The sequence below is a fragment of the Paramisgurnus dabryanus genome, chromosome 3, assembly GCF_030506205.2.
Source record: "Paramisgurnus dabryanus chromosome 3, PD_genome_1.1, whole genome shotgun sequence".
NCBI classification, from domain to species: Eukaryota; Metazoa; Chordata; class Actinopteri; order Cypriniformes; family Cobitidae; genus Paramisgurnus; species Paramisgurnus dabryanus.
The window spans coordinates 8,414,872-8,438,491 of record NC_133339.1 but is presented as its reverse complement, the minus strand read 5'-3'; the positions used below and the strand labels follow the sequence as shown (position 1 = coordinate 8,438,491).

Here is a 23,620-nt window from a genome sequence, read left to right as displayed (position 1 = left end):
GGGATTATATTTCTCAGAGGATCTCGGAGTTTGGCGAAAAACAGTAGGTCAATTGCTCTGGAATTTTTACGGAGGTCATGAGAGGAAAAACACAGACATGGCCAATTCAGAACGTATTACAGTTCTTATCCATTGGTTTGGCTCATTTCTTGAAACAGAAATTACATTCTCAAAACAACATGGACAAACCGCCAAACCACTTGGCAAGTGTTCACAACAGAATTGAATTTCTCATTCATTTCATCAAATTGCAAATATCTAAGTACATGTCTCAATAGCTCAGTACATCTTTGCAACTGATTAAGTACAGGTAGCCTTCATTTAGCACAATTTCCAAGTGAATAGATCTTGTTGATCTAAACTGATTGGTTGATTCTCAGTCTAATGGTTGTTCACTCCAAAATGTGTCAGCGTTATTTCATTGTATAAGTCATCACATGCACAATAGTCTGTTCAATTGGCAAAATTAGTCAAGAACATAATACCATGAATAACATATATGAATGCTTTGAACTTTTGATAAATTTATTACAGCAATTGACAGTCAGGTAAAACTAAAACTTGACTAACAAAGTAGGAGTTTACGCCTTTGTAGAGAATAATGGCATTGGAAGGAAACGAGACCCCTCACATCCTCGTGTTTGTTGATGAAGCTGGCTTCAACCTGGCCAAGGGCCGAAGACGTGGCCATAAAATTATTGCCCACCGGGCCACGGTGGATGTCCGAGGCCAGTGAGGGGGCAATATTACTATGTTTGATGCCATATCTGAGAATGGTGTGGCCACTCACATCCCCAGTCTTGGCCCATACTATACACAGATGCTCCTCATCTTCTTGGACCGCCTTCATTTTGATTTGATCCCTCAAAATGAGAAAGATCTCGTCGGGCCTCACCTACCACAATATGTCATTGTATGGGACAATGTGAATTTCTACAGTGGCCTGCTAATCAGGGACTGGTTCACTACTCATCCAAGGATGGTCATGGTGTTCCTACCACCTTACTCTCCTTTCCTCAATCCTATTGAGTTTTTCTCCTCTAGGAGGTGGAGATATATGAGCATAGGGCTCAAAATCAAAGGTCCCTGCTCCATGATGAACGCTGCGTGTTAGGATATTACAGGAGATCAGTGTAGGGGATGGTTGCGACAGGCACGCCGTTTTGTTCCCTCGTTGCATCGCAAGGGAGAATAATACACTGTGATGTGGATGAGAATCTGTGGCCAGACAGACAGCAGCGTGTGGATGGTCAGGAGGGTGAGGATGGTGGCCAGGAGAGGAAGGGTGAGGACAGCGACCAGTGAAGAAATGTTAGTTCTGAAACTCCCGCATTATTTACAGCAAGCTGCATATAATTTTCATTGTTTTTTGTGTTTATATTAGAGTATATTATGCTTTATATATTTTATTTTGGTCTGGTGTATGGAAGTTACTTTGTGTGTGAATAAAAGTCGTTACAATTTCCTTGGCAGTGTGAGTGCAATGTGTGGTGTCAAACCTTGGAGGCTACTCTTCCCTAAAATCATATTTTTTTTTCAGTTTTACACAATTGTATTCTGTTAGCTAGACAAAAAACAGTACAGTAACCATTGTCAATAAAGGGCTAAGACTGAAAGGTGGACATAAGAGATATTTCAATGGTCCCCTGCCATAGTGACAAAACATCTAAACATTTCGACTTGCAGTGCTTACACAATGCCAAAGGGACGATGCATTTTGGGGGCACTGACTGTTAAAATGAGAAGGATATTTAGTTTTGACACACGAGTGAACTGTTTTGTGAGAGGTATGAGCTTTTGCAGGTGAACCATGGTGTTGTGCCGAACCATCCACTTTATTTTGACAAAAGCACCAAGAGTGTTGAGAACGTCCGTCTGTTTCAAGAAATGAGCCAAAGCAGTTGAGAATGATATTTGCCATTTTTGTGGCACTGACTCTTTATATGGGAAAGGAATTTAGTTTTGAAGCATGAGTGAACAGTTTTGGGAAATATTTGAGCTTTTGCAAGTAAGCTATAGTGTTGAGCTGAACTATAAGACTGTTTTACCAAATTATCTTAGAGTTTTGAGAATGTAATTTCTGTTTCAAGAAATGAGCCAAACCAATGGAGAAAAACTGTAAAAACACAGAGGACCTAGAAGAAGCAAGATTTTCTTAGAGGTCCCCCTGTAAAACTAATCCTGTCCAAATAGGTTTTTATTTTCAAGTGCTACCATAATTCATCACAAACTTTCACTAAAGCTACAGCGGCATTACAAACAGCGGCATTCAATGATATTTTAATGAGTTAAGAGAGACACATGACTTGTGTCAACATTCATAAACAGTTATATTAATACGAAAACCTTAAAAAAACCTTCCTGTGTGAAACTGAAATTAAACCTGAAAGACAGAAACACATCTCTGACTGTCTGTGAAATTCAGGCTACAGTCTCAAATATAAAAATGAGATAAGGAGCATCAAAGTTTGATTTCACATCAATTTTAATCTTTAACATGATGCGCATTAGTTTATGCAGGATGATTTTATGTGGAAAACAGTAAATCACAAAAATATGACCCACAGACAGGGTCACATATGAAGATCAGCTCATATAATGTTAACTGATTGTTTTTAGTTTTGTACTCACTGGATCCAACTTGTCCTAAAATCATCACAGACAAGATGAAGAAACATTCAGATGGAAAGACAATGAATCTCAGATCCATCAGTGCACGTTCACCATTACCTACAGAGAAACAGAGAAAATACAATTATATTTCTATCTAAACATTATCACAAACATCAAATAAATATTATCAGCATCAGATGAGAAATCATTATTTTCATGTTTTACTGTTGTACAACTGTCTTAGATAAAAGTGATATTTACCTCAGAATAAATTTGAGATGAAACATTAAAATATTCATATATTCATGACGTAGTAAAGAATAAACTGAATCTTATTAATCTGACAAAAAATCTGATATTAGTGTTGTGTTTACTCACCTGTTTTCAGTATCAGTTCAGTTATCAGAGCAACAGCGCTGATTAAAACAACACCAACTGATCCAAACACATACACAGAGATATAACGATGAAAACCTGTAATGAAAGTCAAAGTTGAAACGCTGTGAATGAAGTTCAAACAAACAAAAGAGGAAATTACTGCACAAATTAACAAAGTTCTTTTTTAGCATTATATTTTACATTTATAATGTGAGTGGTTATTCATCTATAAATAAATACATAGATGTACATAAACCATAACATCACATATAAAAATAAAGTACAGCGTGGAAAAATTGCATTTACATTAAATGTACAATTATTTTCCCATTTTACTGCATAACAGTGTGAAATATTGATGCATTTCTTCTTAAAAACTGTGCCTTTTCTAAAGACATAAGATCTCTGTACAATAACACTGCTATGTTTTGAATCGCATCATAATCCACTCAAGTCTATAACTGTACATGAAGACAAACCGATAAAGATTAAAGTAGACAAACACAGAATCACACAGAGAAGATGTTTAAAGAAGATAAATCAATACTGTACCCAGATCAAAGTAATAAAAAGACTGATCTGAGAATCTCACAACTGCCCAGAGTATCTGCAGAAACACCATCACACAGGCCCATCCAATAGGATCTGTGAATTAAAGAAAGTCAAATATTTATATAAAATAACAATTATACAGCCGACAAGAGAGAAGGAGTGAATGAGATTGATACAAGACACATACCCACAACAGATCTCTATATACAGTGTCTACAATATGAGTATGTTGTATGAAAGTAATTGATGAATATAGGTTTAAATATAAATAGCATGATTTTTTTAACACAAGTGCCTAAAACTTCAGCACAGTCTTGTATATTTCTGTATACACTTATGTGTAAATGAGATCATGAATACACTATTTATAAAGGTTGGATTATATTTCCTAGATCATTATGTTTTAACTCTTAGGGGTGGTTTCCTGGACAGTGATTATCTTAAGACAGGACTAGGCCTTATTTTAATGAGGAAATATAACTAGTTTTAACAAACATGCCTTAATAAAAACATTACTTGTGTGCATTTTGAGCCAAAACAAAAGCACTGATGAACTTTAAGATATGTCAGTGCAAGTTGTTTTCAGTTTGAACAGCTCTTACATTTATTTTAGTCTAGGACTAGTCTAATCCCTGTTCGGGAAACCAACCCATAATGTTATTAAAATGATTTTTCTACCTGTTTGATTGTCCAATGTAAAGATGAAGAAGCCGATCATGAGTGCATTCATCACTAATGTGACAATGAGCTGAACTGTTGCTATGAGCTCATCTGACCCTGAAAAAAAGAGTGTGAATGTTTTCATTAATAAAACTTTACACATGAACACAAACAATCTGTTAATCTGAGTTTAACATTCAACACAAGAACAGTTCATGTGAAGATATCAGATTAAACATCTGACAACAGATTATCATGAAATCACTGAAGAATTAAAGATTAAAGTCTTATTATTGATTTCTGTAGGGTGTGGCATTTAAAAATCTTGTCTAGGGTACCAAAAGAGCCTGAGCCAGCCCTGTTGATAATACTTAAATTATCTGTCCAAACAGTGTTAAATATTTGTTTAACAAATCATGAGAGTAATAGGTGCCGAATTATGTTTCTGCCAGTAGGTGTTCACCCTCCATCAACATCCACCACCAGTGCACATGAAGATAAACACACCCTTTATAATGACATGTCCAAGTCCAGTGTCAATATAATTAAAACTATTAACTGTATTTACATTAGGTCCAAACACTACTGTCTACTGTTGCAAATGCTGGAAAGCTAAACTTCAGAGATTATCTCTCAAGTCAGGTGCACAACTAAACAAACACTTGAACAACATCGACAGACAACAGCACAACCTATGACAGCTTACACAATAACACCTGCAATTAAAGCGCAACTGCGGGCTGATGGAGTGATTCTCTAACAGATCAATGCACAGTTTATTACAGTAATGTTTTACTGAGTTTGATTAAACCTTGCTGTTGTCCAACAGATTTTCTAATACTAAAGTACTGGCAAAGCTCACAGGTTAAGACTCGTCTGGATAACTTGCTAACACTAAATGTCAATCCAACTCATCAAACATTATTTAAAAAACACATGTCATTTACTTTAGGATTTTATATGTTATTTTAGACATGATAATCATGTTTGTAATTAGAATATTGTCCCTTTTACCATGCTCATTGCCAGTGTGCACACTTCATACTGTAATCATAATTATTCACTTCCATTAATACAGTAAATTAAAACCTTTTATATGTCATATTCTCATGAACTACACAGACAAAAAAAGGTAAGAAGTGTTTAGAAGTTAATATAATTACTATTTTACACATGAATGAAAAACTGAGTGAAAAAATAAACTTTTACAACAACAACTCATTTAAACGTTACATTGATGCACTCAACTGTCATGGTTGTGATAGGCTGAAATGATCAAAAACTGGGAATAAAAAGAAGCATTTGATGGAACGTAAGTATATCTTAATGTAATGCTGCAATTTTTCATTTATTTGCACATTTTAATTTAATTGCATTGAAAACATGCAACTTTATTAGATGAACACATTTTTACATCAGATTTGAGCTCAGAGTCAGAGCACATAATGATTCTGTGCCCCCTCTAGTGGTAAATGTAGGTATAAACATTATGAAATGGACTTTGAACCAACATCTTTGTATACAAGCCAGGTTAACTGAACATTACGCTAGCTGCTGCGTTTACAAAGTGTCGCGAGCGTTTGTAATGGCTTTTTAATTTTATCAGATAACAAAATGCAGCACCAGGAGCAACGTGTCCACACCCGTGCACAATGATGGCACCAGCGCTGTTTTGTGTCTGGATTTGTATAATTCATTAAATTCATTGTGTCCAGAATAAAACACGTGATTAAAGCAGCGAATATTTCACAGTGTGAGAGTGAAGTGGAGAACAGGTCATATTTTGCCTATTAAAAAAAATAGCAGATAAAAAGATGCTTCATTGATTTTGAGGTTGCATGCAATATCCACTTGGCTCACATGCCCACTCAGTTTAATAAGGCATGACACCTCTGCTTATTGCTCTAGCATGGCTTTGTGTGTCTCGCAAAGAGGTGTATTTGATGTCATGTGGTGCTCTGCAGATCTAATGGTGTATGACACTCAAGTACCATAAGAGTAATGTTATGCAGGGTTCACACCAGACGCGGTAGAGGCGGCAAGCACGACTGATTTACATGTTAAGTCAATGCAAAGACGCGATTAGGCATCCTGCGGTGTGGTACGCGTGAGTTGAAAAATCTGAATTTCGGCGGATTTCTGCGCCGCATTAACCAATCAGGACCTTGCTGTAGTAATGACGTGATTACAGGAAGCGAGCGGAGTCTCAGCGGAGTATCAGAAGCCCCTCCCATGACGCAAAATTCTAGTCATTCGAGACATTCACGCGCGAATGAACCGAGTAAACTCAAATGTTCAAGCGTCCAACTAAGCGCGAATATCGCGTTTTTGTTGCCTCTACAGCGTTTTTTTCAGTCATGCAATGCAAACCACATGCATCTACTTAAATAGGGAAGTACAGATATCTCTAAACCATGTGTTAAAATCACAATTAAAAAACATATTTCTGACCAACAATTAAGCCCGATATAAACTATACAATAACTTTTCTTTCTTACGCTCAAATTGCACTGTGTGTGTGTATGTGTGTTGTATATACATATATAAGTACAGTGTGTTATTGTCTTACAGTTTTTCTGGATTGTTAAACACAAAAACTAGTTCCTATAGCACAAAAACACACTACGCTGCAAAATGAATGTCTTACTTGGTATTTCTGTATTGCTTTCCAGTTTAAATTTCTATTTATTTCTAATTTGAAATCGAGATTTATTTACTTGAGAAGCAAAATAACCCCAGATTTTAAGTCTAGTTTCTGAAAACAATTATGAAAATCAAGTGAGTTTATGCTTAAACAGTTAAATATCTGCCAATAAATCAAGTCTTAACCTTATTCAATAAACTTTTTTGAAGTTGTGTTGTATGTGGCAAACACATCTTAATAAAAGAGATGCTGTATCAACAATACTTCCTTACTTTATTGAACTATCGAGCTGTTTTCACCATGCTGTGCATTCAACCACAAGGGGGCAGACTTTAACCATAGACATCCATTACAACTCCTCCCCTTTTAGCATAACCATACTAGAAACAGGGGATTCACAAGGACAGTATAAACCTCCAACATAACACTGGGTTGTTAAACTTCAACACACTGTTTGCACGCTGCAACATAACTACAAATCAAGTCTTTTAGAGAGTTTCCTATATCTGTCAGGGTAATGTCCAGGCACGTGTGTTTCAGGCACATTTGGATTTGACAAATCAGATCTGTGTCCCAAATGACATACTATACACTATAAACTATGCACTTAAACTATAACTTACCCGACTAGTGTATACATTTTAGTAGTATCGTCCCAGCGCAAACCATCATTTTGTTTTAAATAACAACTGTCGGGATTTACTAAAGACGCGCAGTGGATAATTAGCGCTGAAAAGTTGTAGTCTAGTTATTTTTGCGACTGAATGTATTGAATATGAATTTCTAGGAGTTTCCCTTTCAGACGCAAAATGTATGGGAGGAGATTATTTAAATGATTAACGCAGCACGATTTACTAATGTTTGCGCGTGTGATAATGCTGTTTTTGCGCCATTATTTAACGCCAAATAAAAGCATGTCTTAAATTACTTTGCCCTTGAAATGGCTGCAATTGTAGCTGACAAAAGAGGCATCAGAGAGCGCGTGGTGCAAGGCAGAGGATTGTTTTAACATGTAACAGTTTATTTTATTAAAAATATTGTTTGCCAAGCCATTTTTTTTATTAGCTAGAGGAAATAAAAGAGAAGTCACTAGGAGAAGTCACACAATAGCAAATGTTTCAAAACTTATTGTACACTAAACTTTCACTTTTCAGTGTCCTATGGCTTCGTTAGCTGTGATGTCCGTGATGCTGAACTCAAGCGCATCTCTGCTTATTTGCGACCCTGAATTAATTTGTGCTGCTCTTTGTAAATTGCGTTGGTCATTATGGAGATCAGCTGTTGCGCCCGTGTTATTTAATTTGCGCATTTTTAGTAAATAACGTCTCGGTTACATATGTAACCCTCGTTCCCTGAAGGAAGGGAACGGAGATGTCACGTCGTGACCGACGAATTGGGAACGTGTCTCGCGGGACCAATCTACTTCGAGAAACTTCTAAAACGCCAAAGATCGCTGCGGAAAGAGTAACCTCTAGGGGTCAACCACTAAGGTGATGGTTTAAAGACATAAAGTCATAACATGAACTCCCTTAGTAATATCTTGTACTAGAGAGGCACGGAGCGAGCTCCGTTAAGGGAAACGTGGTAAAAAAGAACTTCCCACGGAAATACTCACATAGGAACGCTCAAGGGGGACGCAATGTACTAATGCATAGTATTTATTTATTTTAAAGTTTAACGCCAGTACGCCATGTTCTACATGCGCTTCTCCTCCTGTCCATACGGTAATTTCTCTACTGTGCGACAGAGAGTCGTGTGGTTATGACGCAATCGTTAGCATAGTTTTACTAAAACTGCTTCTACTGGGCCATAACGTAAGATAGAAGGTAATGGAGCCTTTTATACATTTTCGTGTTTCTTTAGAAATAATTGATGCACAAATTGAGTCTTTTAACGCCTCAGATGTAAAGTTATTCACTGTCAAAGTGACGCCAAAATGAATGAGAGTCAATGGAATGCTAAGAGCAGGAGGGGGTCCGCTAGCTAATGGCGGTGCCCAGGGCTGCTTCAATAATATATGAAACCCTGCCCCCCTGGTCTACGCAGCCCGAGCGAACATGGCCGCCATCTTGGAGTCGAACACAGGCTCCGAAACCCTACCCGCAGGAGGGAGCGGCTCTGAGTCGGCATCCAAAATAGACGGCCCCCTCTCCGACAGACACAGACTCCTCGTGAGGACCGATAGAGAACGAAAGCGTCATAGAACACGCGCTAACAGTCTCCAGCGGGACCTCTGGCTATGGATCAGGGTGCTGAGAGCCACTGCCGGTACCAGCAGACCGATTCAGCACTGTTATACGGAGATTGTCTTTCCGGAGTTTTGCCACCGCACCTTTAACGGGGCTCCTCAACAGAAGGGGGGGGGTGACGTTCCCGGAGGCACGAAACCCGTCTCCGCAAATCCAAGAGGGTCATGTTCACGCATGCGGAACACTAACCCTCCACTAATGCTGCATCAGCTTGCACAGGCACGAGAGACAACGATCGCGGCCATACTGAGGAATCATATATCTGCCACATCCGGAACTGCACGGACGAATGACATCTTTAAAAAGACACAAATTCAACTCGTGCTGCTCTTTTAAGGAAATCACTCTTTAATGCTGTGCTGAGTTGATGAAGCACATAGGGGAGTGCCACGCACACACTCAAGTTCAAGTTTAAAACCGAAAGTAAAGAGGTGGAAATCCGTGAGCCTCCGCTGAAGTGATCTTTCTCCAACAACACCAGCATGCAGCATATCCAATGAGCAGAGAAAGAGCTTCTCAATAGCAGATGATCTGCCGGCTTTCGAAGCGAAAAATTGTGATTTGATATTCGCACCTGCCTCTCGTTAAATACTCGCGCGGCGGGGCGGCGCCGGCAGATGCAAATACCTGCATGCCAAGTTCATTGGCGTTTTAGAAGTTTCTCGAGACGCGTTCCCAATTCGTCGGTCACGACATGACGTCGTAGTGACCGACTGAAAGGGAACCGGCAGATATTACCACTCCCATCTGAGCTTTTTGGGAATTGCGCTTTCATGCTAATTTCCCCCGTTTAGTAATTCTGGCCCTTAAAGGACAAGTTCGGTATTTTAGACTTAAAGCCCGGTTTTCAGATTGTTTATGGTGAAATAGAATGGTTTTGACTGAAATTTCGACATTTTCGGCTGCCCTGAGAATTTTTGCGTGATTGTGTTTCAGCTCAGACCTCTATAATGGGTTTAATGGTGCACTGTAACAATCCTTCCTAAAATGCATTAAACTTTCGTTTACAAAGACGTGAAACTCACCGAGTGGTCAGGGGTGTTCACTGATATGCTCACACAAAAATCGCTCCAAAAGACGCATTCCAACAGGTTTTATCGTAGTTTTTACCAACTCCATTGACTGTATTAGACGTCCTGTGAGGTACGGTATTACTCCGCGCCGGGAACTTTGTTTCTATTCTTGCAATTGGCAAAGGCGGATTAGCGCCACCACCTGGGCTGGAGTGTTTATTATTCAAGCTCTAAGCGGAAGAATGTACGGGTGTGAGGCGTTTGGAAAAATAGGTCCACAAGTTAACAACGAATGCTAAAACAGCTGTTGGAAAGCATCTTTTGCAGCGATTTTTGTGTGAGCATACCAGTGAACACCCCTGACCACTCGGTGAGTTTCACATCTTTGTAAACGAAAGTTTAATGCATTTTAGGAAGGATTGTTCCAGTGCACCATTAAACCCATTGTAGAGGTCTGAGCTGGAACACAAACACGCGAAAATTCTCAGGGCAGCCGAAAATGTCGAAATTTCAGTCAAAACCGTTCTATTTCATCATAAACAATCTGAAAACAGGGCTTTAAGTGTAAAATACCGAACTTGTCCTTTAATGATTTCTTACTGGAAGTGTAAGCGGTTTGCCATGCGAGGGAAAATGATGTGAAATGCATAGTACAATGCAAGTCAATATCCTGAATGAAGACATGGAGGTAACAGAGGTACTGTATGTCTTATATGTCTCTTTCATATTCAGTGTAGCATGTCCAAACCCATCATTAAACCCTAAACAATTTTGGTGGCTACAAGAGACAGTCTTTAACACTTCTAAAATTGTACAACCAAGAACCAACGTATCTGTATAAATAGTTTTGCCATAACAAACCTTACTTGTGGTAATTGGTTGCGGAAATGATTTTGTTTAAATTTGTTCATTTAACTTCCTAATTTTTGAATGGTCTACACGGAATTAGTTTTGTGTTTATTGATAATAATTATTATAGTTAACACATTTATTTATTTCTTACACTAGTTATTATTTATGGCTAATATTTGTGTCATGTTTACAGTCATTGAAATGTGTAAAATCATGTGAAAATATTAAATAGTCTACCTGTGGTCTATTAAATATTATTTATTCAAAATGTAATTCTACTTCGCAGTGGTGGCTGGTGACATCTTCTTCCAAGGGGTGCAAATTCAAAAATTGTGTTCAGAGTGTAATGTGTGTTGCTCGTCATGTAGAAAAGACAGCACTATAGTTGTACATTATAACCTTAAAACTTATCTGTACCCCACATCTCAGCCAGGTGAAACAGTATTAGGTGCACCATATCCCATTGATTGAACAGCCATTTGAAAATGTTGTTTAACATGTGTTGTAAGAAGTTGCCTTTCATTTTCTTTTCTGGTGGAATACAACATCACACCTCAGCAAGGTCAAACCCTTAATAACATAAACATTATGTTGCCAAAATGGATCATTCTGTCATTTTAGCTCAACATATTGTTTTGGACTCTAGAACATTAGGTCACAGGCCTGTTAAGTTGCCTGCTTGATTCAAAGATTACATGGTGAAGTGAAAATAAAATGACCAGTCATAACACACTTGTATTCTTTTGTTCCCTAACTGTTGTACCAGAATGAAAGCATTATTGTTCTTGTTTTATAATCACTGAGTATCTTGTGACTTATTGTAGGTAGACTAAAGGGTAACTGTGAAACATGCTTTTAGTTTTGCAGTGTAATGTTATCTTTCTCCCATGATTAATTATTCATTGCATCATCAGTTGCACTGTTGCACTCTGACAGCAAGTTTGAAATGTGGACAAATTTACCACAAGGTAAATAATGTAACAGATTTTGGTAAATGTTAATATGTGTGTTTCATTTTGTAATTGGTATTGCATTTTATAATGTGGTTATTTTTTATTATTTTATCATATGTGTCATAAAGGTGGTCAGTGTTTTAACAAATCTCTCCATGTTTTTCATCTTGTAATCAGATACAGTAAGTCAGTAATCTGATTACAGTAAACTCAGATGTAACACTACATTACAACACTGTGAACAAATAATCAGATTAATGTACTGCATTACACTCAACACTGATGATCTCACAGCTGAATAATACAGAGATATTAATGCATTTACTGTATAACATTTAAATAATAATTAATCTGATACTTACATCTGAAGTGGACATAACATTTGACAAACATTCTTTCATTTGATGCTGTTAGTATCATCGGTAAAATCGCAACAATGATGATGAATCCTAAAAACAGAAGAGAAATAATATTATAAATGTTGAATATAAATAACAGATTCACAGCAGATTCAGTCTGTGTGTTAATGTTTTAAGATGATGATTTAATGATTCACCTTGACCTTTGTCAGATCTGTCATCATCACTAAATCATAATAATCGGTGACTCTCATCACCACCTGCATCTCTACTACATACTGCATACTACATACATCAACTATCAGTATACTGGAATATTTATTTATTATGTAATTTATGATTGATTATAATTTTCTGTATGTATATTTTTTGTATTTATCTTTTAATTTTTGTTTAATTATTCTCCTGCTGATTCTTATACGAATGCTACACAAATAAAACTAAACTGATAGTGAACTGATTTAATAAAGCAAATACTCAACATAATATAAATATGATCTGCTTTATCATCTTCAGTTACTTTGACCCAGAAACAATATATGAGTTTTACACACTGAAGTTTAAAGAAGTCTCAGTTTCGGTTTACTGTATATTATTCTCATATTTGCTGAGATAAAATCACTTAAAGTGATTGAAAAGTTAAAAGTGGAGGACAAGTTGTGTATCAGTACAATCACCTCAAGAGAAATTTAAAGTACAGTCATAAATTTAATCAGACTGACAACAGAAGGCAAGTATTTTACTCACACAGCACTCACTAATCTCCTAAAAGTTACAGTATAGGCAAGGCCGCGTTATCCTAATGGGCAACATGGGCTGCAGCCCAGGGCCCCGAACACTAGGGGGCCTCCGAGACAATTCTATTTTGAGTTTTTAAAAACATTTTGATTGACGTAATTATGCCTAAGTGCTACCTAGAGCAGAGGCCCCCAACCACTGGGTCGCAAGAATGTTCTGAAAATTTTTTTATAGCTACGTAATAGCTTATGGGATATTTTGTCCTTTAAGAGCCGACAAATAACATCGATCATTTCCACTCTTGTACAAGGCCGCGGTCTCTCTGGGACCTTCACCCCACCAGGAAAAATTATAAATGGAGTACTAGATTAAAACCTTGGATACTGTACATAATCTATGCAGACAGCATCCAAGACATAATCTATTAAAGACTTCTCCCTGTATTAATTTCGTGTAAGAAGGCTGTGTCTTTATTTCTTGTTTGTGTATGCATCGACTTTTTTCTTAGTTTAACTGTTGGATGGATGCATGAATAGCCATCTTCTGTGGTAAGTCCTTACATTAAAAAAATGTATATGCAAAAGCAAAGTTGTAAGATAAGGCAACATGCATGTTTATTCTGTTTCATGTTTATTTCGTTTCGTTTTGTATAGCCCTTTTTATTTTTTTATTTCTGCACCCGTTGCAACTGCGAGCAGCAGAGCAACCTGCCTTCGCTTTTTAAAAATAGTATGTGTTGATAATAAACGTTTAAACTAACATTGTGATATGCTGAAAATATTTATTTAAATAGTTTGTTATTATAAGTGTTGATTTGAATTGAGAGGCTCAATTCATCATACATGTCGTCAACTTGCTGTCGGCCGCTAACCACTAGTTATCATAAAAACTTTAACAAACAAAAACTGCTCTAAAATGTAAATAAAAAAGAAATATAACTATTTTTCAATTTAAAACAAAACTGAACTGCTTTAATTGCTGCAAGAGTACAGCTGTACAAGCTGTGTAAGCAGTTATTTTTTGCTATTTCTGCGGATTTCTTTTGCAAAATCTATGCGGAATTTTGCAGAATGATTTAAAATGTTTTAAAACGATCCGAGAGAATGTATGCTGTGAATATTACAAAAAAATAAAATATTTCATAACATATTATAAATTTTATTAAAGGATTACCCTGAATTAAACTAGACCAACATGAACCAACAGATAATGGATAATGTGCTTTCACGACCATAGAGTTTTTTATTATATACATTTATTACTGTCTACAGTGTAACAGTAAAAAGAAAAGGCTTCTCATAATAAATATAGCGTATATAGCAAGATAATTTCATCAGTTTAACAACACAATGTATATATATTTATCTTGTAAATGGATTTGAAATAATAAATAATTGTCGCGTCACGTAGCAAGAGAGACGATAGAGATCTCATTAACTTCTCCGCAGTAAGTTTTATTTCAAATTCAAGTTTTACATATTAAATAGACTATTAAAAAGTTTGTGCTGCTCTCATAAAAACCTCACTGCAGACAGCACAGACTTCTACTCACAAACATACGCGATGCTGTAACTATATCTGCGGAAACAGATTCCTAATGGGGAGAATTAAAAAGTTCGGACTCGGGCTGAGAATTCTGGGCTCTACTACTTTTGCGTCAACTTGATTTTAATAATTTAAATGAGGAATTATATTTAAAGAAGAACAGACAGAAGCACTTTTAGTTGTGAGTTGCATTTAATAAATGTTATTTTCTGGGCTGTTTCTGATTGTAAAATTATTACTTGATAATATTGTTTAATTTATTTAAATAATTTTAGCCTACTTTTGCGTCAACTTGATTTTAATAATTTAATTGAGGAATTATATTTAAAGAAGAACAGACAGGAGCACTTTTAGTTGTGAGTTGCATTTAATAAATGTTATTTTCTGGGCTGTTTCTGATTGTAAAATTATTACTTGATAATATTGTTTAATTTATTTAAATAATTTTAGCCTACTTTTGCGTCAACTTGATTTTAATAATTTAATTGAGGAATTATATTTAAAGAAGAACAGACAGGAGCACTTTTAGTTGTGAGTTGCATTTAATAAATGTTATTTTCTGGGCTGTTTCTGATTGTAAAATTATTACTTAATAATATTGTTTAATTTATTTAAATAATTTCAGCCTACTTTTGCGTCAACTTGATTTTAATGATTTAATTGAAGAATTCTCTTTAAAGAAGAGCAGAAAGAAGCACTTTTTGTTGTAAGTTTTATTAAATAAATGTTATTTTCTGGGCTATTTCTGATTGTAATATTATTTGATAATATTGTTTAATTTATTTAAATAATTTTAGCCATTTAATGTTGCACATACGCTGTAAAAAACACTGGATTTACAAAAAAATATAGACAGTGCATCGTTTTTGCATCCCCTTTTTTTTAGTAAGTTTTACTAAAAAAAAATTCGCAATGGGGCACTTAGTAAATCCAGCCTTTATTTTTTTCAGTGTATATTGGGGGGGCCTCAAACCAGCATTAGCCCAGGGCCTCACAAAGGCTTAACCCGGCACTGAGTATAGGCCAATAAAAAAATATTACCACTGCTATTAACTAAAACTACACAAAAATCAAGTTTTAGTAGGCAATCTCTTGAGTATCATCTTTATAGGATGTTTGGCAGATGGAGATGATAAATGAAAGTAATAATAGGGTGTGATTTAACTTATTTTTTTATTAAAGATCTGAAAAAAGATGTTATGCTTACTGTAAGTTGTAAAGTTATGTTTACATTTTGAATGTATTTAATGTTAATGTTTAAATGTATGTTTGTATGAACCCCATGGAGTCCAGCAGTGCTGTTCATTTTATCCTTATAAACAAACACAATAAACACAATTATGTGCAGATGATAATGATAAAAAAAAAAAAAGATCATATTGTCGCAGTAAATCAAATGCACAGCAATGTTACTTTGACATGTTCAGCATGTTGCATTTTAATGTTTGTTTACAAGCTGCTTTGATTAAATGATCTTTATCAAACTGTGTTATTAAAGAGTGATGGGCACCATGTATTTGAGTTATTAAATGTGAGCTTTGCATAGTGCAGTGGTTCCCAAAATTTTAAAAGCACCCCAACTTCACAAAATAAATAAATTAAAATAAGCTGTTTGCTTATGTGGATAACTTGAATTCACAAATCACAGCTTATATATTTTGAGAATGCATTGAGGTGAAACAACCTCTTTAAATCTGTCAACAAATGTTATTCTCTGCTAAGATAGAGATGACAACATTCAATGAATTTAATTAAGTGATTCAGTAATGATATGAGTCTTCTTTGATTTTATGTCTCTGTGTCTGCTAACAAGTGATGTTTTGTCTAGAAACGTCTCTTCAGATTCCTTAGTACCATTGCTGTATTTAAAAGTTAAGGTTTTCACATGTTCACTTGGACTTTGACAAAGACCTCAGACAAGCATCAGGTCTGATATTTGTTGCCTTGTGTCTCAGGTAATTTAAAATAAATGTGCTTGTATCAAATGGACTGAGAAGACCTGACTTTGCCCTGTATGTAGGCCAGATGTGTCCATTACAACTCCTCTCCCTGTGTCATAAACTCTTTGATACTGTGTGAGTTGAATTGAATTACATGCAGGGTTTTTCTTTTGCATGCATGAACCCTTAATAAGACTGCAGTCAACACTACCCATAACTTATTAAGCCATAATTATTTCATTTTCATACCATGGGTCTGTTGAATGCTTGATTCTGATTGGTTGAGAAATGTTCCACAGGTTAACATTATTTTTCAACTAACCCGTCAAATGTCTTAAAAATAGGCATCAGAGCGATTTTTTTTATAAACGTGGTAAGCGGAATAATTGACTCTGGTCCTTTGAACTGTTCGGAAATAAAGCACGACCACCTAGGGTGTGCATTATTATCTTATAATTCAACACCCCGTCGTCAATTATTCCTTACATATCAAGTTTATTTTTTCAGTCCATACAATTTATATCCACTGAATCTACACCAACAAACTTAAAACCCCTCTTGCATATCTATATCCAGAACCTTGTGGTCTTAAATAAAAGAGACTCCGTTCATTCACCTTCACTATCCTTACTGTTTCATTGATCTTCCCTAACAATATTCAAAAACTTTAAAAAAATTATTTTCATAAATACTCAAGGAATAGGTTGAAAACTATGCCTTTAAAAAATAACATTTAGGAGCTATTTATTGTAATTTGTCTTGTTGCCCACTAGATGTCACTGTAAGCCCTCCCTGTATAACTCCAGAGTAATGAGACAGAAGTGTGTTGTAGAAAGGATTGAACACACAACAACAAAGCAATACTTGCAACCTGGCTCACATTATTCTACACAACCTTCAAGTGACACTATGATAAAATCTTAAGCTGCAAACTATCTTCTATCCTGAGGTGAAAAAATCTGAACGGATAAAAAACAAGGAGTTAACTGCATGTTACATCAAGCTCAACCTCATACTCTTCCTAAAAGAGATATCCCAGTGTTTGATGTTAATAAATCCACTTAATTATTTACCAAGAACTTTTGAGCAGGGGGAAGAAAAGCCTCCCAATAAAAGAGACTGCTTGTTTTAATTTGTCCAATTTAGCCAAACGTCTTCTGAAGGAGCAATTTGGTGATGAATATAAAGTGGCTGCTGCATACAGTTGCAAAAAAAGTATACTGTTAAAAATTTTCAGGTTTTCTGCTTAAATTGGTCATGAAATTTGATTCGATTTTCAACAAAGTCACAAAAATCAACAAAAACATATTTTATGTTTTTATTAAGCGCACTCATTAAATATACAAAGTGATGGTGGAAAAAGGTAAGTGAAGCACTTCTGGTGTGACTAAATGCCGGTTGGAGTCTGGTGCTAGCAAACCAGGAGTCCAATCAATAAAATGAAAATAAAGGTGTGGTTTAAGAGCTGAAAACCCAAACAGTGTCAGTGTGCTATTCACAAGCTGATGTGAGCCATGCCTCTCCAAACAAAGGAAGCCATTGCTCTCCAACAAAACATTGCAGCACATTGCGAAACATCACCTTGACACTCCACACCACAACTGGGAAAATGTCTTGTGGACAGATAAAGCAAAAATATTATTGTTTGGGAAGAACATGGGAAAACCAGAAAATTTTAAATGGTTTATTTACTTTTTCTTGCAACTGTATATGGAGAAAGCTTTAGGATGGCCCTCAGTAAAGACTGAGGATGTACAATGTTTACATGCATATTCATTGTTTTTGCTGTAACATTATTAAAAGCATCTCTTGTATGCAAGAACTTAACATGCTATAAGAACTGTGGTGATGAAGCTACCTTTAAAGCTGAGAGAACGTTGGAGAGAAAGGGCATGTGAGATAATGAAATTGAAAATGTTGTGAGTTTCACTAAACGAAAGGCAAAAATATCATCTGATCCTGTATTTAAATGCATTCAAGTTAAACAACAAGGTGCAATTAAAACTATTTTTTTAAAGACACTTAAAGGGAGGAGTTTTGCTACAGAATGTGTTTCTTAAGTTCCAGCTCAAAGCTTACTGCAGCAGAGAAATGGTTCAAATGAAAAGAGTAAATTGCTTGATTGTCAAGGAAATCATGTTCTTAAAGTGTTACGCTTAAAAAATAGTCACAACGTGAAAAGGCTGCCTTTTTAAAGAACATGCATTTGTTTAAGTAGTTTGAAGTCAGGACATGTAAAGCTAGAAATGTGAAAACTGCATCGTACAGTTTTACACATACATCATAAGTAACCAACTGCACTCATTAACCACATGAGGACGACACTGAACGAGTTTCTCTCTGTAGGTAAAGCGTGTTATTTAAACGAAATAAACACAAAAGTAGTCATAAAAACAAAACAAAAAAGATCCACCACACTCGCTAAAACTCTTGCATTACCAAGGCAATAGGCTTTATGCCCAGCTGCACTAATTCCTTAACTTCAGCCAGCTTCTTGTTTCCTGTCTGCCATTATTGGACAAACTGATTAATCCAGGTGTGCCTGACCTCAGTAGTCACAACAACAGTAATCAAACACACCTGGATTAATCAGTTTGTCCAATAATGGCAGACAGGAAACAAGAAGCTGGCTGAAGTTAAGGAAGTAGTGCAGCTGGGCATAAAGCCTATTGCAGCTGTATTTTGTTTGAACTTCAAACTATTCTCAATAATCGTTCCTAAATACTTGTATTCCTCCACTACATCGACCTGAGTATTATTAATAATTACTCTTTGAGGTGGCAGTGTTTTCTTACTAAAATTGATAGTCATCTCTTTTGTCTTTGACACATTCAAATCAAATTTCATCAGATTACACCATACAATAAAATCGTCCAAAGCCGGACCATATTCCTGATCTGCATATGACAACAAAGATAAAAGCACAGTATCATCTGCATATTTTACCAAATAGCTGTTATTATACAAACTTTGGCACTCATTTGTAGGCATGGGCCGGTATAAGATTCTGGCGGTATGATAACCTTTAGCAAAAATACCACGGTTTCACGGTGTTACGGTTTTGCCATTGCAACACAAAAATGTGTTATTTTTTAAATGCCAGGTAAAAATAAAGCCTTTAAATTATAATATGCTTTCAAAAAATATATAATATTTTTGTAATGTATATTAAATGTATCATCAACATCAAATCAATCACATGACTTAATGATTTAATGAATTTTGTATAAACACAGCTCATACCTTGGAGACGGTATCACAGAATATTTCAGTGGTTTTGAAACCTTGACTGTTTAAAACCTCGGTATACCTTGAAGCCGGTAATCGGCCCATGCCTACTCATTTGTATACAATATGAATAGAACAGGAGAAAGTACGCAGCCTTGTGGTGAGCCTATAGAAATATTTGTTGTGTCTAATAGAACCCCATTAACTCTTACCCTTTGTTTCCTATCTGTTAAAAATGTCATAATCCATAAAACTAAACCATGATTAAGATTAAACTGACTAACAAGTTTCTGTCCTAAAATCATAAGGTTGCAGGAAATTAAATGCAGACGAAAAGTCCACAAACAAAAGGCGAGCAAAGGCTCCACTATTTTCTAGATGTCAACTAACAGCATTCAACAAAAACAGTTTTGCATCATATATTATGCCTCTACCAGCGCGATATGCAAACTGCAATAGATCTAATAGTGGTCCAACAACTGTCATCAAATTATTTTTTATCTCTTTTTCAAAAACCTTCATGACTAAAGAAGTCAAGGCAATTGGACGATAATCATTTAACCCTTCCGGCTTTGCTTTTTTAGGTATAGGTACAATGATTGATGTTTTCCACAAATCAGGAACCAGTCCTAGGTCCAGAAAAGATTGAAAAAGTAAGTGGAGAACTCCACTAAGCTGTTCAGCACATTGACTCAATGTTCTACCTACCACATATACCATCTGGGCCTGGGGCCTTATTAAGTGGTATAGCCTTTAACTGTTTCAATATATCTGATGGATTCAATTTAAAATTATTAGAATAACTAATATTATTTCTAAGGTGCCATCTTGCTAATATTTTCTTTATAAAGAAAATATATATATATAGAATACATTTGTATTACATTCCAAAGCATACTATTATCAGCCTCACAGTGTAGGCATGGCATGTCAGGCATGCTAAAAGTAACATACATGAGGTGGCTACAATTCTTGTTATAATTATTATATTATTATATTCATATATATTCTTATATGTCAAAAAAGTTAGATTTTATTTACATTATTTACACTTTCAAAATAACAGGAAACAAAAAATGACATCTGCAAAAGTTTTGGCACCCTGCAGAGTTTATAGCCACCTTTGGAAAGCTGAGACCTGACAGTGTCATGGATTGTTCTCAATCATCGTCTGGAAAGACCAGGTGATGTCAATCTCAAAGGTTTTAAATGCCTAGACTCATCTGACCTTGCCCCAACAATCAGCACCATGGGTTCTTCTAAGCAGTTGTCTAGAAAACTGAAACTGAAAATAGTTCACGCTCACAAAGCAGGAGAAGGCTATAAGAAGATAGCAAAGCGTTTTCAAATGCCAATATCCTCTGCTCAGAATTTAATTAAGAAATAGCAGTCATCAGAAACAGTGGAAGTTAAAGCAAGATCTGGAAGACCAAGAAAAATATCAGACAAAACAGCTCGCAGGATTGTGAGAAAAGCAAGTCAAAACCCACGTTTGACTGCACGATCCCTCCAGAAAGATCTGTCAGACACTGGAGTTGTGGTACAGCATTCCACTATAAAGAGATATGTATATGGTCTTCATGGAAGAGTCATCAGAAGAAAACCTCTTTTATGTCCTCACCACAAAAATTAGCGTTTGAAGTTTGTAAATGAACACAGAGACAAGCCTGATGCATTTTGGAAACAAGTTGTGTGGACCGATGAGGTTAAAATCAAACTTTTTGGCTGGAATGAGCAAATGTACGTTTGGAGATTAAAGGGCACAGAATTTAATGAAAAGAACATCTGTCCAACTGTTAAGCATGGGGGTGGATCAATCATGCTTTGGGGTTGTATTGCAGCCAGTGGCTCAGGGAACATTTCACGAGTAGAAGGAAAAATGGATTCAATAAAATTTCAGCAAATTTTGGATGCTAACTTGATGTCATCTGTGAAAAATCTGAAGTTAAAGAGAGAATGGCTTCTACAAATGGATAATGATCCTTAACACACCTCAAACTCCACAGTGGATTACATCAAGAGGCGTAAACTGAAGGTTTTGCCATGGCCTTCACAATCTTCTGACCTCAGTGTATGAATTGACCTTAAAAGAGCAGTGCGTGACACACAGCCCAAAAATCTAAAAAAACTGGAAGACCTTTGTAAGGAGGAATGGACGAAGATACCTCAAACAAGAACTGAAAGACTCTTGGCTGGCTACAAAAAGCGTTTACAAGCTGTGATACTTGCCAAAGGGGGCAGCACAAGGTATTAACTCTGCAGGGTGCCCAAACTTTTGCAGATGCCCTTTTTTTTGTTTTCTGTTATTTTGAAAGTGTAAATGATGGAAATAAAATCCCTAACACGGAACGAAAGTAACAAAGTGATTTTCTCCGAGCCCTGAGTACATTTGCATTCCAAACTATGGCAGCATCTTTAGCAGACAACCCTTGACAGAGCTGATAAATATCACTTTTTTTTTCATCGTTTCACGCGTGTAGGTCTGGAAAGCAATCATGATAAGTAAATTCCTAAAGCAGGATTTTTTTTATAACGCAAAAAAAAAATTTTCAGAAAAACTTACATTTTTTTAAAAGATGATGTTTTAGACAGAGATATATACTGTATTTGCTGTGGTCAATAACTCACAAGTGTGGTCTATTAATACCAGATATAACTTTGAGCAAATGTATAACGGCTTCAGTATAATTTCACTTTGAACATGAGTAGCGCATGGTTCCTTTGACCCTGTCAGATGGGACGAAAGTAACACACAGGTGGGTCAAAAGTAACACAACAAAACAAGATAGATTTTTTTTATTACACTTGTTTTTAGTAAATATAGATGACTAGGAGCTTGTTAATATGTAACTGCAAACATATTTTGTGGTTAATCTTTGCAAAAAAAAAAAAAAAACATTTATTTTAAATTTCAGTTTTGTTGTAGTGAATTACTTTGCTCCTATTAAAGTTAAAAGAAGATGGTGTAATGTGAAACCCTATGCAGTCCTCTTTACTTGTCCGGCAAGTACAGTATAGCGGTACACTTAAGCTTACTTCTTAGACACAGATGTATGTATAAATGTTTGATGGAGATTAATTTTGACAAGGTCAAGTAGTACACATCAGATTGGATAGTGGTGCCAGCAAGAATGAATCATTCCATACTATTTTGTGTGAAGAGGAATATCTTTTAATGACCGTCCAAATCTATCCAATGATCTTGAAGTTCTAACGTTTAATCATCTTCTGCTTGTAAAAGGAAAGCCTGCTTTACCACCTGGTCTTTTTAAAAAGACAGACATGTAAGTAAAAAGATTCTGACCAAGTGACTCAAGTGACTCGCACAACCCGGATCATATTAGTGAGTGACTCAGAATAACCTGAATCCTTAAAAAGATCCGGGTTGACCATCACTAAGTGTTTAGGAAGCTTCCCTCTCTAATACTAAAATGACCAGTAGGTGGTGGAATGATACAAACGGTGAAGCGGTTACTGTGGCGTTAACAGTAGAATATTGCATAGCTGGGAAGAGCTCTTAGCCAATCAGATTCAAGATCCAGAGAGAACTGTTGTATAATACTCTATAGGTACTCCAGATTAACATCAGATACGCAGAAACAGCTTGTGTTATGGACGCTTTCATGTTTAAAATTGTTATCTTGCCATAATCAGTTAAGAGGCCTGTGTGTGGGAGCTATTTATTGTAAATGTCCTTGTTGTTCATTAGATGTCACTGTGTGACCTGTATAACTATAGCCACAGAGGAATTGTGGATTGTAATGGGAGGTAGCATACAGTTATTGACCGTGGAAAAGAGTTTGCAAGAAATAAATAATGATAATTATATGTGTACAGTGTTCACTACAGCTACAGTTATGTATGCTATTAATTCACATTAAAGAAAAGTAAAACAA

General features: G+C 36.0%; 2 protein-coding genes across 2 annotated transcripts in view; both read right to left on the bottom strand.

Moving 5' to 3' along the window:
• Window positions 1-23,620, bottom strand: part of LOC135734278 (uncharacterized) — a 201,258-nt gene that overhangs the window by 123,750 nt on the left and 53,888 nt on the right. The window lies entirely within an intron of this gene.
• LOC135768853 (uncharacterized) overlaps window positions 1-23,620 on the bottom strand; it is a 61,311-nt gene that overhangs the window by 3,182 nt on the left and 34,509 nt on the right. Inside the window, exons 12-16 of the mRNA XM_073813806.1 lie at window positions 12,277-12,363; window positions 4,222-4,320; window positions 3,544-3,636; window positions 2,992-3,087; window positions 2,632-2,730 (exon numbers count right to left, since the gene is read on the bottom strand). Coding sequence (XP_073669907.1) covers window positions 2,632-2,730; window positions 2,992-3,087; window positions 3,544-3,636; window positions 4,222-4,320; window positions 12,277-12,363 — 474 coding nt within the window. The remainder of the gene's footprint in view (window positions 1-2,631; window positions 2,731-2,991; window positions 3,088-3,543; window positions 3,637-4,221; window positions 4,321-12,276; window positions 12,364-23,620) is intronic.